General features: G+C 36.7%; 2 protein-coding genes across 2 annotated transcripts; both read right to left on the reverse strand.

Annotated features, from left to right (window-relative positions):
• Positions 1-3,045: 3,045 nt before the first annotated feature.
• LOC149254774 (uncharacterized) lies at positions 3,046-3,689 on the reverse strand. The gene has a single exon (XM_089457102.1). It carries the CDS (start codon positions 3,455-3,457, stop codon positions 3,224-3,226), a length of 234 nt encoding a protein of 77 aa, XP_089313228.1. The 5' UTR covers positions 3,458-3,689; the 3' UTR covers positions 3,046-3,223.
• A 964-nt stretch (positions 3,690-4,653) lies between these two features.
• On the reverse strand, positions 4,654-8,671 carry LOC149254775 (uncharacterized). Its single transcript, XM_089454833.1, has 4 exons — positions 8,530-8,671; positions 8,155-8,376; positions 6,406-7,396; positions 4,654-6,310 (listed from the first exon to the last, which is right to left on the reverse strand). The coding sequence occupies exons 1-4, from the start codon at positions 8,669-8,671 to the stop codon at positions 4,654-4,656; spliced, it is 3,012 nt and encodes a 1,003-aa protein (XP_089310959.1).
• Between the last annotated feature and the right edge of the window lie 6,993 nt (positions 8,672-15,664).

Raw genomic sequence — 15,664 nt, forward strand, 5'->3', positions numbered from 1 at the left:
GAATCCAATATTGCATTTAATTTCTTCCGACCAACCCCTACTCATCCTAATCTTGGAAACAACATTCTCTTGTAGCCTTGTCTTAATAACCTTCAACTCGAGATAAAACATTATCTCGTCTAGCCTATTTCAGAGCTTTCTTCTAGGAATGTGTCAAAAAAATTTCTAAAACCAACAAAACAATAAAAGTGATTAGTTTTATTATTATGACATTCCTTTACAATTGTCCTAAGAGTAACAAGATGGTCCATAGTTGAATAATAACTCCTAAACCCAACTTGGTCTTTAGCTCTTTTACCATGGCTTTCAAGCCAAAAGCTAATATGCTTTTCTAAAATAAGCTTGTACAATTTGGCTAAAACATGGCTAATCATAATGGTCCCATATTTAGAGGGATGATTTTATCCCCACTCTTAAAGATATCCACAATAAGGCTCTTCGTCCAAGACTTATGGAAGCCTTGCTTCATTGCTAAATTAAAGATCTTGTGTATGTGCAGAATGATGATAGTTATCCTATTTTAAAAAATATAGCTTTCTATCCTTCAAGGTCCTTAGATTTCCCATTAGTGGATTGTTTATCCCCAAACTTAATGTCTTCCGAGGAAGATAACATCCTCTATAGGGGCATTGAAAATGGCATCCATGGTGTTTGGGAATTCATAGAGGGTTTTAAGGTAAATATTCTAATTCTTTAGTAGAATCAAATGATTTTCTTTAGTTTTATGAATCGTAATTTTCCTTCAAATTTTTCCAATATTAGATTTAGAGAGGTGCTACTCTTTATTTCTACTTATATAATATATTTTCCTTCTTTTAATAAGATATTTGTATAATTGTATTTTATCAAGTTCTAAGGTTTCATTAAGAGTATTTCTAATCACTTTTTTAGTAATTTTACGATCATTATCATACCATTATCATACCAAGGGTTGGTAGTTCTATTATTCTTTTTATATAACACTTTGGTAGAGAACTTGCTAATGGTAGTAGAGAGAGTTGTAGTAAAATTATGATAAAGGTTTTTAATGTTATCCTTATAAGTTAAGAGTTATAATCCCTATTTAAATCCTTTAAGAAGATATCTATTGTACTCTAGTAAAAAAGAATGTGGCTTTGACTTTCACAAATCTTATGTATGTGGTTGTTTTGGGTGGAAAAATTTAGAGATATGTTAAAGGTCTATGATCATAGTAAGGCTCATGGTCATTTAATAAGTCAAAGTTTACTATTTGGTTTGAAACAAAGATATTATATATCACATAATCCAGGACACTACTTCCAAGCCCAGGTATACAAGTCACTTGATTATGCCATTGCAAATTATAAGGCCTTGAGAACCATAAAACTTGAATAACTTGGTACCAAATAAATAATACTCGGTTAGTTCTTCAAATTTTCTTTTGAATCTATTGGCTAAATCAAAGTCCTCGTCCAACCAAAGATGATTAAGGTTTGAAACATTACTTAGAAAAAAAGCTTGATTAGTTGCATACCTAGTGTTGAAGTCTCCCAACAAGAAGTTATTACCTTTATACCTTACATTATGAATATCCTACTGGAAGGTACTATAAAGATAATTTGTATTTAAATTATTTTTTCTTATAAAAGGTAAGTTGACAAGTGTAAAATAACAAATTAGTCTATGATGCTCAGATATTATATGTGTACCATACATTGTGCGCCACACTATGAATTAAATTCATATTTCATGAAATTAGTTGATGGGTTCAAAGTAAATTATAATATTAGTCTATGATGCTTCTAAATCATATAGATATTATATGTGTACCATACATTGTGCACCACACTGTGAATTAAATTCATATTTCATGAAATTAGATATTATATATGTACCATACATTGTGCACCACACTCTGAATTAAATTCATATTTCATGAAATTAGTTCATGGTTGCAAAGTAAATTGTTTATTAATTGTTATGGATATAAAATTACTTAGATAAATTAGTAAAAAATATCCTATAATATATTTATTTCAGTTTTTTAAAGATAAATTCATAATTAATTCAAATAACTTTTATATGTTATACATCATGATAGCCTCAATGATTACTTCAAGTGATTTACAACAAGACATAGAGTTATTTGATATGGTTGCTCATCACTGGTTCAACTTTCTTGAATTTCTAATTCAAGTTCCTTCGATTTTCTGGACAGGGCCGAGTGATCACAGTGGAAAGTTTATTAAGTTAGTAACCACAAAATGTGGAAATGTACTCCAAAGTTTTCATGGCTTTCCTTCCAAATATGTATATAAATATATGTATATGTTTATATACATATATATGTATATGTTTATTATTTATCTATTTTAATTCGTTTATGGAAGGAAAGCCATATGTTTATTATTTATATAAACATATACATATAAACATATATAAACAAATTAAAATAGATAAATAAATATGTCATAGATCCAGGGCAAAGTGGCTTCAAACATTGTTGAGATGCGTGTGAAAGAGAAGATAGTGTTGCCACGTCTCATTTAGATATCGTGCTCCACACACAACGAATTTTATATTCTAATATTTGTTACACATATCATAAGACAACCAATAGACAATAAGAGAGATTATCGTAAAGTTAGCCTCTAATTTGTGTTTTATAAAACATTGAAGCCAGAGATGCACTGAGGAAGTACCACAGTGCTCAAAAATACCATACAGAAACGATATCAAAGGATGCTATGGGCGTTTAGTTGGATTACATTGACATCCCAACTTTGATTTCGTATATATTTTTCCGGGAAACAAAAGAGAGTGTAAATTGGCATCAAAGTTGAAAAATACAGGGGTTGATTTCCCAAAAGTGCATTGCAGTTACAAACATTTAAAGGCTGCTGTTACAAACATTTAAAGCCTAAATCCTCTGTTGCGCGTAAAACACAGCCAGCGATGGGTTAAAATTTCCACCATGGATGTTGCACAAAATTGTTTATCCGGAAGATATTAATAATTTAATGGCTTGATAATTAAACCCCAATTTAATCTCCAAATAATGCCAATTCAGAACACAATTCCACGTATTTCTGAACATATTTTCATAATTTCGTAAGAGTAAAAAATATGTTACAACTTTGGGTAATTACAGCAGAATAAGACCGTTACAAGCGGATTATCCAGATCACGCATCGATTCCCACAAACAGCTCCTTGATTTTCAAGACTTCCAAAAGGATTTCGGGACCTGTAGAAGAAAAACTTTAACACTCTGCTGACGGAAATCTTTCATTATCGCCCTCCGCCTTGAAGCTACTGACCGCAGGAAAAGTAGGGCGAAGGCCATCCATGAGCTCGCCATTACTGAGACTGCACTCTTCTGCGATTGGCCGCAGTGTTTTCTCCAAAGGCCGCCGTCTTCCCACACATACTCTCCGCGGAGGGGCCATTTCTAGCCACTTCTTATCAGTTGTTACCGTGGTCTTCGGAATCGCCATTACCAGACTCACTTTGTAGGGAGAATACAATCTTGAAACGAAAACCTAACGACCACCAAACCCTAAGGACAGCAGCTGGGCAAACTGCAATCCGAGACGAATTAGAGTGCTTTAGTAAAGTGAAAATCGGTTGCAAGCCAGAGGAGCTAAACCAGATACGAATTCTTGAGCTGTGATTCCTGATGATGAGTGTGTTATGGTGTGGATTTAAAGGGCGGATGGGTTGCTTCCGTTTAACGCGCATCCAAAACTCCTTCCTCCACAGTTTCGCTGGATCTTGGATGCCGCGTGGGCACCTCTAGAAACTTCTCAGGAATATTCCTACCAACTGCAAAGATTAGGCAGTACGCGTGTTTCGAACGTCAAGTGTGTTGTCCTTTTCAGTAGGATATTTTTGATAAATTTGATGTGTTTGCTTCAACAGATTGGGGTCATGTGGACCCAAAACGGATTTGGAACGTGAAAAACGATGCGCATCTGTCGTTCTAAATATACACGTTGCTGCATTGTGATGCAAATGCCAATTGTGTGGTACGTTTTGTTCAACCGTGCAGCGCTATGATTGGACCCCTAAAAGGTCAAAAGTGTAAACACCTGCATCAAGTACCCTCTATCTCCAAGTGTATTCTTCCACACCCTTGCTTTATCACACAACTTTATTCTTTGCGCATATTAATCTTTTGTCCATTTGTCTTTTATATTGGGTGAAGATGCTAACAACGGGAGATGTTTTTTAAGGCCGAAAAAAGCTATATTTCATTTATATCAGTAATATAAACAATAATATAATATCAGTTCATCTGATTTTTGTAAATTAAAAACATACAAGATATTTAATCTCAAGGCACAAGCCAGAACTGAAATACATAAATGTTCCACATATTTGAGCTTAAAATAGGATCGGCATAAGCCAAAAACTCCCAAAAAGATTGAACAACATCTGAACCAGACTTCCTAATGAAATCAGGATTGAATCTATGGCGGACACGCAGCCCATAGCAAATCGCAGTCAGCAAAAAGAAGCGGGACCTGGCATACTGCTTCCAGCAACAGAATATGTAAACACTCATGAAGAACCTGCGATCACTGGAACAGCATGATTAGCGAATGGAAACCTTCATCTACCAGAGAGATATATCAGAGCTTTTTAGAAACAAAACCAGAGAAAGATGAAAGAGCTAGAATCAAAACAAGGATTAGAAATCAGGAGGGAGAAAGTCCTGAATGGATATAATATTGCCCTCAAAAGAAACCTGCAAGAACCATAATCCTGGAGCCACCCGGAGACCTTTTTTGGATAAATCATCTGCAGCATGGTTAAGATCCCTCTTGATATGATGAATGGACACACCCTTAGATCTGTTCCATAAAAAGTTAATCCTTTCAATCCAACCAGAGAGCTGCGGATTCCTTATGATGTTCTTACCACGGAGACCATCAACCAAGACCTTAGAATCACCAAAAATGGAAACATCCTGGAGATTGAGAAAAAGACAAAAATGAAGAAGGCCAGCAAGGGCCATCGCTTCCGCCTTACTGTTTGAACCACTGCCTCCATTCCAGAACAGATGAAAATGACAGATTTCATTTACCACAATAAAAACCCCGCAGCCACATTGGCCATCCTGTTCAGCCCCGTCGAAGAAGGCTCTCGGCATATCAGACAGGTACTGTTGAATCACACTTTCTTTCTGGACAGGCATCTTAGATGAGCTTTGCGGGATTGATTCAAATATAGAAGTGATGGAGGATAAAATTTCCATGAACTGGGGGACCTTACTATTGAAGACAACCTTATTGCGCCATTTCCATATGCACCATATCGTAATGATGAATATTGATCTCCATGATTTCTTTTGCAGGCTGCACCATAAGAATGCATCAGCAGTCGACGAATGAGACAAGTGCTGGACACCATGGGAATTCTCCAGATTCCACCACAGAAGACGAGTCTTCTTGCAGTCAAAGAATAGGTGGAAATTGGTTTCTTCCTCAGCCCAACAGATGGAGCAAACACCCGGACCCTGCCACCCTCGCTTTCTTAAGTTATCCCAAGAAAGATTCCTGTTGTGAAATGCCAGCCAAGAAAACAGGATCATTTTTGAGGGGCAACCTGTTTTCCATAGAATGGGCGGAAAGGACGGCTTGAGAAGAGAAGGAACTTTGCTTATCATATCCTTGTAAACATCTTTTACTTGGACCTCATATAAAACCTTAGAACTTCTCCAGATGAGATTATCTTGTTCCTTTGAACGAAAGATTCCACAATTCCTGAGTTGAAATTTGATTTTGTCCCACTGCAAAGCTATGTCTGCAGGCATCCCCATATGTTCAGCTTCCTTCCATAGGGGGATGGGACCAATCCATTCAGCAATAAGACTCTCCCAATAAAAAATACCTTGTCTGTGAAGAAAGTTTAGCAGAGAATTCTGAATCTCAATCACTTCAGTACCGCTCATAAAACAATCTTTTCCAATGAGAATATTTTTCCCTGTTTGGAAATGCCAGCATAAATTTTCCAGAAAAAACTTGCCAATTTTCCGCAGGCTTTGCCAAATAGGAGATCCCCTAGAAGAGCCTAATTGCTTTCTCCTGAGCCAAAATGCCAAGCTCTTCCTTCTTAGATATTTGAAGCGAATAATGTTACTCCACGGACCCTCCTCAAAAATGCCTCTCCATAGCGTCCTGCATAGTAAAGCCTTGCCGAAAGATTTCAATTCTAAGAGCCCCCAGCCTCCGAATTTCTTTGGTTTGGAAATGCTGGCTAGAGAAGAGAGATGGAATTTTTTTTCCCCGCTTGGTCTCCCCAAATAAAGTTCGCCGTGAGCTTGTTCATTGCCGAAATTATGCTTGCTGGGATGGCAAATAAATGAGCCCAATATACCATCAGCTGATTTAAAACCGACTGGGCAAGGATCACTCTGCCTCCAAGAGAGAGATATCTATACTGCCAGACGGAAATCCTCTTATAGAATTTGTCTAAAATCCATCCCCAGTCTGCCTTTTTATAACCTGCGGCTTTTAGCTGAAAGCCCAAATATTTCAACCCATGCCCGATAGGATGGGCTTTGATTCCAAACAGCTCCGTCAGCCAATCAATCATATCCTGGCTCGATTCGTTGTGAAAAAAAACAGACTTTTCAGAATTGATATTGAGGCCTGTTGCTTTTTGAAAATTGTCCAAGATGTCGAAGTAACATGACCATGTTATCTTGCACAACATTCCAAACAATATGATATCATCAACAAACAGGTTATGGGATATCGAGATTCCCCTGCAAACTTTAAGCGGAGAAACTCTGGATTCTTCTACAGCTTTATTAATATGGAGACTAAGAGTATTCATTGCCAGAATAAATAACAGTGGCGATAAGGGGCATCCTTGTCGGAGACCCCTGGATGCAGAAAAGAAAGGGGAGGGAATTCCATTTATGATCACCGAGAAATTCACCATCTCGACACACGCCATTATCCAGTTTGTCATACGAGTATTTAGGCCAATCTTTACCAATAAGCACCTGAGGAATCCCCAATCGAGGCAGTCGTATGCCTTTTGGAGATCAATCTTAAGGATGGCTGCATTCCTTTTCCTTTTCTGAATAGTAAATAGTCCTTCCTGGGTGCTTGCCACTGCATCCTGTATGTTCCTCCCTTTTAGAAATGCATGTTGTTCTGATGAAATATGCTTTGATAAGGAATCTTTTATCCTTTCTGCGATTATTTTCGCAATGATTTTATAAGAAATATTGCATAGAGAGATCGGCCGGAAATCCATAAAAGACTCAGCTTCATCTTTCTTTGGGATGAGAGCGATATTGGTGGATGCAACCTTTGAATTTATACTGCCCGCCATTCTTGAACCCTCAACCATTTTTAACAAATCCCCTTTGAACAGGTCGAAGAAATGAATAAAAAACTCTATTGTCCAACCATCCGGCCCTGGACATTTATCAGATTTAAATGACTTCATAACCCCAAGCAGCTCTTCCTCAGAGATTTTTTGGAAAATTCTATCATTTGATTCTTCATCAAACATCTTTGGGAAGATTTCAATACCCCATAGGATGTCCTTAAAGTTACATTTTTCAGATCTTTGATATTGCTTCCCAAAGAATCTTACTGCCTCATTTGTTATATCTTGCTGGGAATAAATGAGCTGACCATTGCCATTTTTTATCTTCCATATGGAATTTTTTCTCTCCTGGCATTTGCGAAATTGTGAAAGAACTTTGTATTTTTATCCCCTTCTTTAATCCAAGTCGCTCTGCTTTTTAGCCGCCAATAGGCTTCCTCTTGTTCCATGATTTTAATTTTCTTTTTTTGCAGCTCCTTTATGAGGCATCTCGACTCCAGTGACAAACTCTGAGAGGCAAAAGCCTTCGATGCCATATCTAAAGCCCCTTGAATACTTCTTAGTTCTTTCCTATTTGATTGTCTTTTCTCATATTGCCATTTTTTCACAATCCTCCGCATATAATCCATTTTGTCCTTAAAGGTCATCAAGAGCGTGGAAGGATTATTATTTTTTGCCAGCTCAGACCATGATTTTTTAATGATATCATTAAATCCCGGATCCTCCAAATAAGAGCTGTTAAACTTGAATGAGTATCCTTTCCTGAAGCTTCTTTCCCTCCAGCCTAACATGATTGGCCTATGATCTGAAATGAAAATGTTTTCTATTGATGAAAATGGCATACCCATACAATCAATCACACTAGCATGAATAAGGAACCTGTCCAGTCTCTTTGCAACATATGCTTCATCATTTCTGCCATTTTCCCAAGTCAGCCTCATTTGAGAAGGAAGGACGTCCACTAAATTTCTTTTAAGAAATTCATTTTTCAGCCTTTCAGCTATAGGATCTTTTTTCCTTTTGCTTCCCCATATCTCGTCCATACTTAAAGTGAGGTTTAAGTCACCTGCAATCAATAAATTTTCCACATCAAAAATTTCAGAGTCCAAGATTTTCTCCCAGAAGAGCATTCTGTCCCTGTAGGGTGCATATATATTGAGAATATTAATGGGAGAATTATGTCCTCTCAATTTTGCAGAAATTAAAATTCCTGCCAGACATCTATAGGTTTTCGCCTTGATCCAAGATGGGTCCCAGAGGACTGCTAGCCCTCCCGAGAGGCCCATCGCTTCAGTGGCTGAGATGTGCCATGAAGGATACATCTTCCTGAAATAAGAAATTGCAGCAGAGGCATCATGCATTGTCTCCTGTATTAGAATTATTTTAGGATTTTCAGAATGAAAGAAATTTTTTAAAGCCAAAAACTTGGGGTCTGCCCCCAATCCTCTAATATTCATGGAAATTGCAAAATTCATTTTGGAGAGTTCTCGGCCTTGCATGCTCTAAGAGGCCTGTCTTCAGTCATGTCTACAATTGGAACTTCAACCAGAGATAAATTACGGATCCCCCTGCCCTCCCCTCTCCCCCTGAAATGCCTGCTTCCCCCTTTTGTTTTCCTTCTCACCGTTATATTTTTGGCCGACTTCGGACTGATTTGAGGGGACGGATGAGAATGGGGCTTGTGGATTGTAAGCTCCCTGAGCTGGAGCGATTTTTTGTTCAGCAGGAAATCCAGATCGCTGCCTACCGAATTCGAAGGCGATGAATTAGGCGAGTTAGCAGGAGTAGGCGAAATCATAATTTCTTTTCCTCTATCTGACGACATATCTTTGTTATTCTGAGCAGGAGTAGAGGATGAATTTAACAGATTGTCATTTATGGTTCCATAGAGAGGATGTGGAGACGGACTTGGGCATGGGATCTCATGGTCCGAAGCAGGCTCCAGAGGGGGCATAGACGGAGATATAGGCTCCGGAATGTGAGGGTTAACAGGAATATCTTGGTCCGAGACAGGTTCCATGGATGGGGTTGGCTCCTTCAAAAGGGATGAGGGTCGAAGGTCATTCTCTGCAATATTCAGCTGGTCATCAAAATCCATAAGCGACCTGTTCACTGCGGGTGACGAATTCTCAGAGTCCCCTTCAAGGGATGAGCTTTTGACGGGCTTTACGGCATATCTATGATGACTGTGCTGTTTACGATTAATTGGAAGACGTCTTGGACAGTTCTTGATTAGATGCCCAGTGCGATGGCAAACTGAGCATCTAAAGGGAATCCCCCAGAAATCGAGCCTTTGCCTGATTTTTGAGTCCCTCCATTGAATGTCTATGTGAGCCGGAAAACCCCCTCTGAAAGGTTTATCTATCAAAATCCATGCTACCCTTTTGTCTTTTTCACCTAACACCCAAGGATCCACATATACGCATCTTCCGATTGCATTACCAATTTCAGCTAGCGTTTCCTTTGACCACAGTTCTAATGGTAAGCCGGGTAGCTTGACCCAAATTAAGTTATTAGATGGAATGTTTTTCAAAGGATTATAGCCCATGTACCATCTGTGTAAGGCCAAGAAGCTTCTTTTATAAACCCATTGATGTTTTAGGATGATTTCCAGATCAACGGAGTTTAGAAAGTGGAAGCAGTACCACTCTTTTAATAACCTGGAGATGATCGGCACATATCCAATTAAAGGCTTCCATTGCTGCTCAAGCCAGCATCTCATTTTCGCATCGTCTAATTCCGGGAAATGCCATCTCCCAACTAAAGCTTTAGTTTGAAGACTCTCAATGCGTTCTGACAGATGACTACTGTTAATGCTGATGGCGCGGGAGGGGGAATAGTCTTAACCGGTTTGTTATTTCCCTTGTGACGGGCTTCTTGCCATGACTTTTGTGTTATATCCTTTCCGAGATTGCTATTTGGAATAAGACATTTTTCCTTTAACAGGCCTCTTCTCTCATTTTGTGGGACCGAGGGATGAATGAGCATCTCCTCCAGCGTGGAATGCCACTCGGAATCCCCTCTGGCAGATTTTTGAGCCGATTCCGCCTGAATCGCTGCTTGAATCATCGCCTCGAGATCAGAAGTGTCAGTCATTATTTATTTCTCCAGCTACTTCTGAACCCAAGAGGATTACAAAAAATCCGGCGCAGATTTGATCCAGGGTGGACTGACAGAGAGGATTGAATAATACCCAGAGAAAGGGAGCCTAAAACATTGAATTCAAGCTGCGGTACAGGTCCGGAATGTCTAGGGATTGAGTCGCCCCTAAATAGGATCCTTGAGGAATTAATTACTTATCCTTCAGACAGAATTCCTATAACGGGTGAGGACAATGCCATTACCTGGATACTGACAGTCATAAATAGAAAATGGAAAACGACGGCTAAATTTTATATCCCAAATTTAGATCTGACCCTTCAGTAGATTCGAGAATCCAGGGGAAGTACAAGACTTTCCTCAACCCGAGTTTCTAGACAGAGAATGATTTAAGTCTTTGTACTTATGAGAGCGGGAATTGGTATCCCGGAAAAAAAAACCAGCCCTGAGAACCCCTGAAGATTTCAGGCAAGGAGATGAGATCTGAGAACCAGAGGTTGAGCTTGGTTCAGGTTGATTCCTCTGGGCATACAAAACAGCAGCACACTATTTGACAAACACACCACCATTGACAAATCCTAAATCGAAAGTCCGAGCATGGCTTGGAGATAACAAAGAATTTCTGAGGCTTTAGAAACGATGCCCATGACCGTCTCGAATCCATTGACATGGGAGGAGTATTATGGTTTGCCTGAGGTCAGTGAGACAAAAGGAACAACCACTCTACACCCTATCCATTCTAGAAAGCTCCCACTTATCTACAACCAGACTACCAGCTCCATGATTTCTTTGTTCCAAACAAAAACAGCTACTAATCAGAAGAAAAAATATAGAGAAAAAAACTCACAGATTAGATGTACTGACCTGGAGCCGCCAGCAAGCTGAGCAGAGAGTGCAGGAAGTAGCAAACTTGAGCCAGAACCAGAGAAGCCAACTCCCATACCGCATCCAAAAGGAGATACAACATAACAATCATCCACCATTCCACAAAAAGGCCTTAACCAAAGAATGCTCTCCCTCACAAAGACGATACCAAGAAATTCTGCACGTCTTGGCATCCGTTACTTTGGACCATGACCCTAAGGAGAAGCTTACCTGAGAAGATAACAGAGTTGAAATTACCAGGGAGGATGAAAGTCCTAAGATGACAAGAGATTAGAATAACTAAGGCCCCTCTAAGCTCTGAAACACTGAAACGCTTCCTTTCGATGATACTACCAGCTAACCACTAATGACACACAGAGTATGCAGAGCACTAAGCCGTCGAAGAAACCGAAGCCACCTGCCTTCCTGAGAATTTAGCTGGGGCTGGCAAGCATTTCCCATCGCCAGGTATCAATCTGGACCATCCTTACGTGCCCTGCATGTTAACATGCAATTACCTCCGAATGTCAACATGCATTGGCTGCTTACACCTTCTGCCACAAGTCCCTGCTTTGCAAAAGCCTTCGTCACTCAACATGCATTGGCTATCAGTTCATTTGTTTCCCTCCTTCCTGCTTCCTGGTTGGCTGCTGCATTCGCCTACTGCCACACGTCCCTGCACTCCGCTCAGCTGCCGCGCTCCCTTTCAAGTCAAGGTACAGAGGGCTAACAACGAGAGATGTTAACATTACGGAGGTGCAGTTAACTTTTTAAGCAAAAGTTTTTAATTTAAATTAATGGATAAATAAGTTAATTTTATTATTTTAAAATTTTAATTAAATAAAATAAAATTTTAATTAAATAAAATAAGTTCTAAAAGATAAAATTTTAATTAATTTTACTATATCAATTTATGTTTAAAATTTTATTAAAATTTAAATATAATAAAGAAAATATCAACCATCTATCTTAAATGTACAAGTTAATATGGTTGACAGATTATTATGTTTATATATGTAAATACATTAAATATAATTGAAAAAAAAAATTGTAAAATTCAATTTAATAAAATATGTTTTTGAAGATGAAAAAAATATCATTTAATATAAGTTAAACATATAAATTATTAGTAAATGCAAAAAGTTAATGCTCCAATATATTAAATTAAATTAAAAAAAATAAAAATAAAAATATATAATACATTATATACTCAAAGTGACACTCATGCCTAGTGTATTTTTATATACATAAAGTGATATTTATGTATATGAAATACAATGGGCATGGTATTAGTATAAACAAATTTGATTTCTTACTCTCAGGGGCAAATATTAATTATAATTAATGCACTATGAATTTTTACAAAAATATTATGGAATACACTATAAATATATAGTCATGTTTAAATATTTTTTAGTAATAAATAAAATTTTTACATTTTATAATGATGATGATTGTTAATATACACTAAGTCCTATATGGTAGGCAAGAGATTATATGAATTCTTTAACATTTTATTTCTATGCTCAAAGAGAAGTGAGAGAAGTATTCTCATATTACTATAGTTTTGTTGAAGTAAGAAGGTTGGTAATGTGACAAATATTTTGAAAATTAGATTAAATATAATTATAAGATGGACAATCTAAAAGAAAGTGTTTTTCAACTTCAACCTTTTCAGGCTGACATAGGTAACAAACTATTTCATCCCATGGCATTTTGGGAATTGACCATTGCCTAGTTACATTATGAAGCTCATGGAAATTACTTTTAATCTTGGCAATGCTCATTTTCTTCTTAATATTAGTCAATACAGATAGATAATTTTAGTTTTCATGATTGGTGTTAATCACCTCCTCGTAATATCATAGTTTCCTATTTCTCTCTAGCTGGTTATTTCCCCACAAAATCTCCTTAAATTTCGAAGTAATAATATTTTTAATATGATCTAGATTCTACAAGATGTGTTAAAAAAATGTGGCAAGAAAGTCTCAATTTGATTTTAGCCTTAGTCAAATTGAGTAAATTGAATTTCCACATCAACAGGACAACCTGAGGCAGTTAACTAGTGTGACATGGATCTTGTCACTTAGTTAGCTCAATAAATTTGATTTAGAGGGCTTGGAGTTCAGTTATGCATGTGTGATTACTAAATTTTAGTAATCTAGTTCAATTATTTTCAGTTGTATTTAGTTAACTGAGCTCTAACTATTGATAGATTCAATTAAAGGCCAATGGTATAGTGGGACAATAGTCTAACTCATAGGTCTGTCACTTAACTGATCAATCAACCCAAAATAACTAGTGCATGCAACAAATTCAAATTCCTCAACTGAAGTGGAGATGACAAGGCATTGCAACGTGAATTGTAAGCTAGTTTTGAGTGTACAGATGTTGCACGCTGTAAGTGATCAATCATTGGGAATTGCACAATCAATTTGGAGGAAATTCCTATCTTCTAGGGGCCAATTTCGTCCAAATTTGTGCAACGAAATAAGAGGCTTGGTGCAAAATTAATTGGCTAAGTGTTGGCCAGAGTTTCTCATTAAATAGATAGAACAATTATTCTTTTGCATGTTGAGCTGAGAGCTGGAGCTAGCAATTGTAATAGTTTCTCTATTCAATTGATTAATGAAAAAATGTTTGAGAGGTTATTTTCCGAGTTGGGTTCCCCCAGAAATCATTGTGTATTTGTGGTTTTGATTGTTGCATGTCTATGCATGTTGTTTTAAATTGTAATTTTCATTCTGTGGATCAGTAGAGTAGAATTGTGTCTCTAGTTTTCTGGTTGAAATATTGAGCAGTTGCAATTTCTATCAAATTTCTACATAGTATCAAAGCTTTGAAATGACATTAGATTCAGTATTTCGAACTTTTCTCTTAGGAATTTTAAAGGAGCAGCTTTCAATGCAGTTTCTTTTCTTTAGGATTGGGAGAATCTCTTTCAATGCTCTAAGGTTAGAGTATGCCCTAGAGGGTACCTCAAATTTCATAACCTGGAAGGATCAAATGGAAACAATGCTCGATGAAAATGGTGTGTTAAAATATGTGAAAATTGATATTGCAAAACCTCCAAAGTCGAATGCACATCATTAACCAGTGGAAGAAGGATGTTGCAAAGTCATCTAACCAGTGGAAGAAGGATGTTGCAAAGGCCAGAAGAATTATTCTAGAAGGTTTGAGAGACCATGGGTAAAAGCATGAAGTTCGGTTACTCTTTCGGGCAAAATGTGGCGATGAAATTAAGTGTTTCTTCTTTATCGAATCGAAGCCCTAAAAATTCATATAAACGCTTCAAATTTTGATTGGGAGTAAAAAGACAAATTGTGGAGAATTTTGTAGTTGTCCTAATAATATTTTTTGCAAAAATATTTAGTATCTTATAATATGTCAATTTTCCATTAAATTAAATGCTTGTCCTTGCAAATTGTCAAAGATCTTAAGAGGTATGCCTCTATTCATGTAGCATAACTTAGTCTAAAATGTGTAATTTAACAAAAAATATATATATGAGCATGATCTACAGAGAGAGCTAATTTTTTCATATTAAAAATTTAATTTTTTATGCAAAAACTATATTTTTTTTATTATTTTTCAAAGTTGTCGAAGTAATATTTCAATTGCATTTTTTTACACACATGTGTTCACCTAAGGTATTTTTCAACTATTTAAGTAAATTTAAAAACGAAAAATACCCTTTTGAAGAGAACTTGTAAACCAAGATAATGATATTTAAAAAAAAAATTAGTTGTGTATATTTTAGGATATTGATTTTTTATTCAACCTCTTTAAAACAGTTCAAAAAAATTTCAAAAATTATGTTTAAAAAAAATTAGATGAAAAATATCATATGAATTTGAAAATGTGAAACTCATATGCCATTTGATAGAGGGTTATTTCATGAATCCAACGTGATTAGCCACTGAGAACAAATTCAACCTGACTAAGGTAGAAAATGGAATTACAAAAAAAAATATTAAGATTGTTGATTTTAAGACTTATGAAGTTCATACAGCCCATGTTTCGTAAACCCTAAATCGAACTAGTTATTTAATATATATCTATATATATATATATTGCAAATTAAATATCGATTGACATTTTAACACACAATAAAGTTGAAACATAATAAATTATAATTTTATTATATCGAAGCCATAGCCCTCTCAGGTCTTTTAAAATTTTGTATTTTTCTAGACATTCAGCAGGTCGCTATCTTTGGCGATTCCAAGCTATGGGTAGATTCACTAAACAGGAAAAACTCCATTTTGGCACAACATCTGACTGGATGGAGAGATAGGATACACTTCTACTGGATCCGCATGGAGAATTGCTCTATTCAGCACATCAATAGGGACAAAAACTCAACCGCTAACGCTCTTTCAAAAATGGGT

This window comes from Pinus tabuliformis, chromosome 7, assembly GCF_031772625.1.
Source record: "Pinus tabuliformis cultivar Carrire ecotype Pingquan chromosome 7, CPIR1, whole genome shotgun sequence".
In the NCBI taxonomy this organism is placed as follows: Eukaryota; Viridiplantae; Streptophyta; class Pinopsida; order Pinales; family Pinaceae; genus Pinus; species Pinus tabuliformis.

What these genes read in the sequence shown, in the direction of transcription:
- LOC149254774 (XM_089457102.1), bottom strand. Translation starts at nt 3,457, where the DNA reads ATGGCGATTCCGAAGACCACGGTAACAACTGATAAGAAGTGGCTAGAA.
- LOC149254775 (XM_089454833.1), bottom strand. Translation starts at nt 8,671, where the DNA reads ATGCATGATGCCTCTGCTGCAATTTCTTATTTCAGGAAGATGTATCCT. An exon ending in TAGTGTGATTGATTGTATGG is followed by an intron (nt 7,397 to 8,154) that starts GTATGCCATTTT and finishes ATAAATGTCCAG; the next exon opens with GGCCGGATGGTTGGACAATA. An exon ending in AAGAGGATTTCCGTCTGGCA is followed by an intron (nt 6,311 to 6,405) that starts GTATAGATATCT and finishes TTGCCATCCCAG; the next exon opens with CAAGCATAATTTCGGCAATG.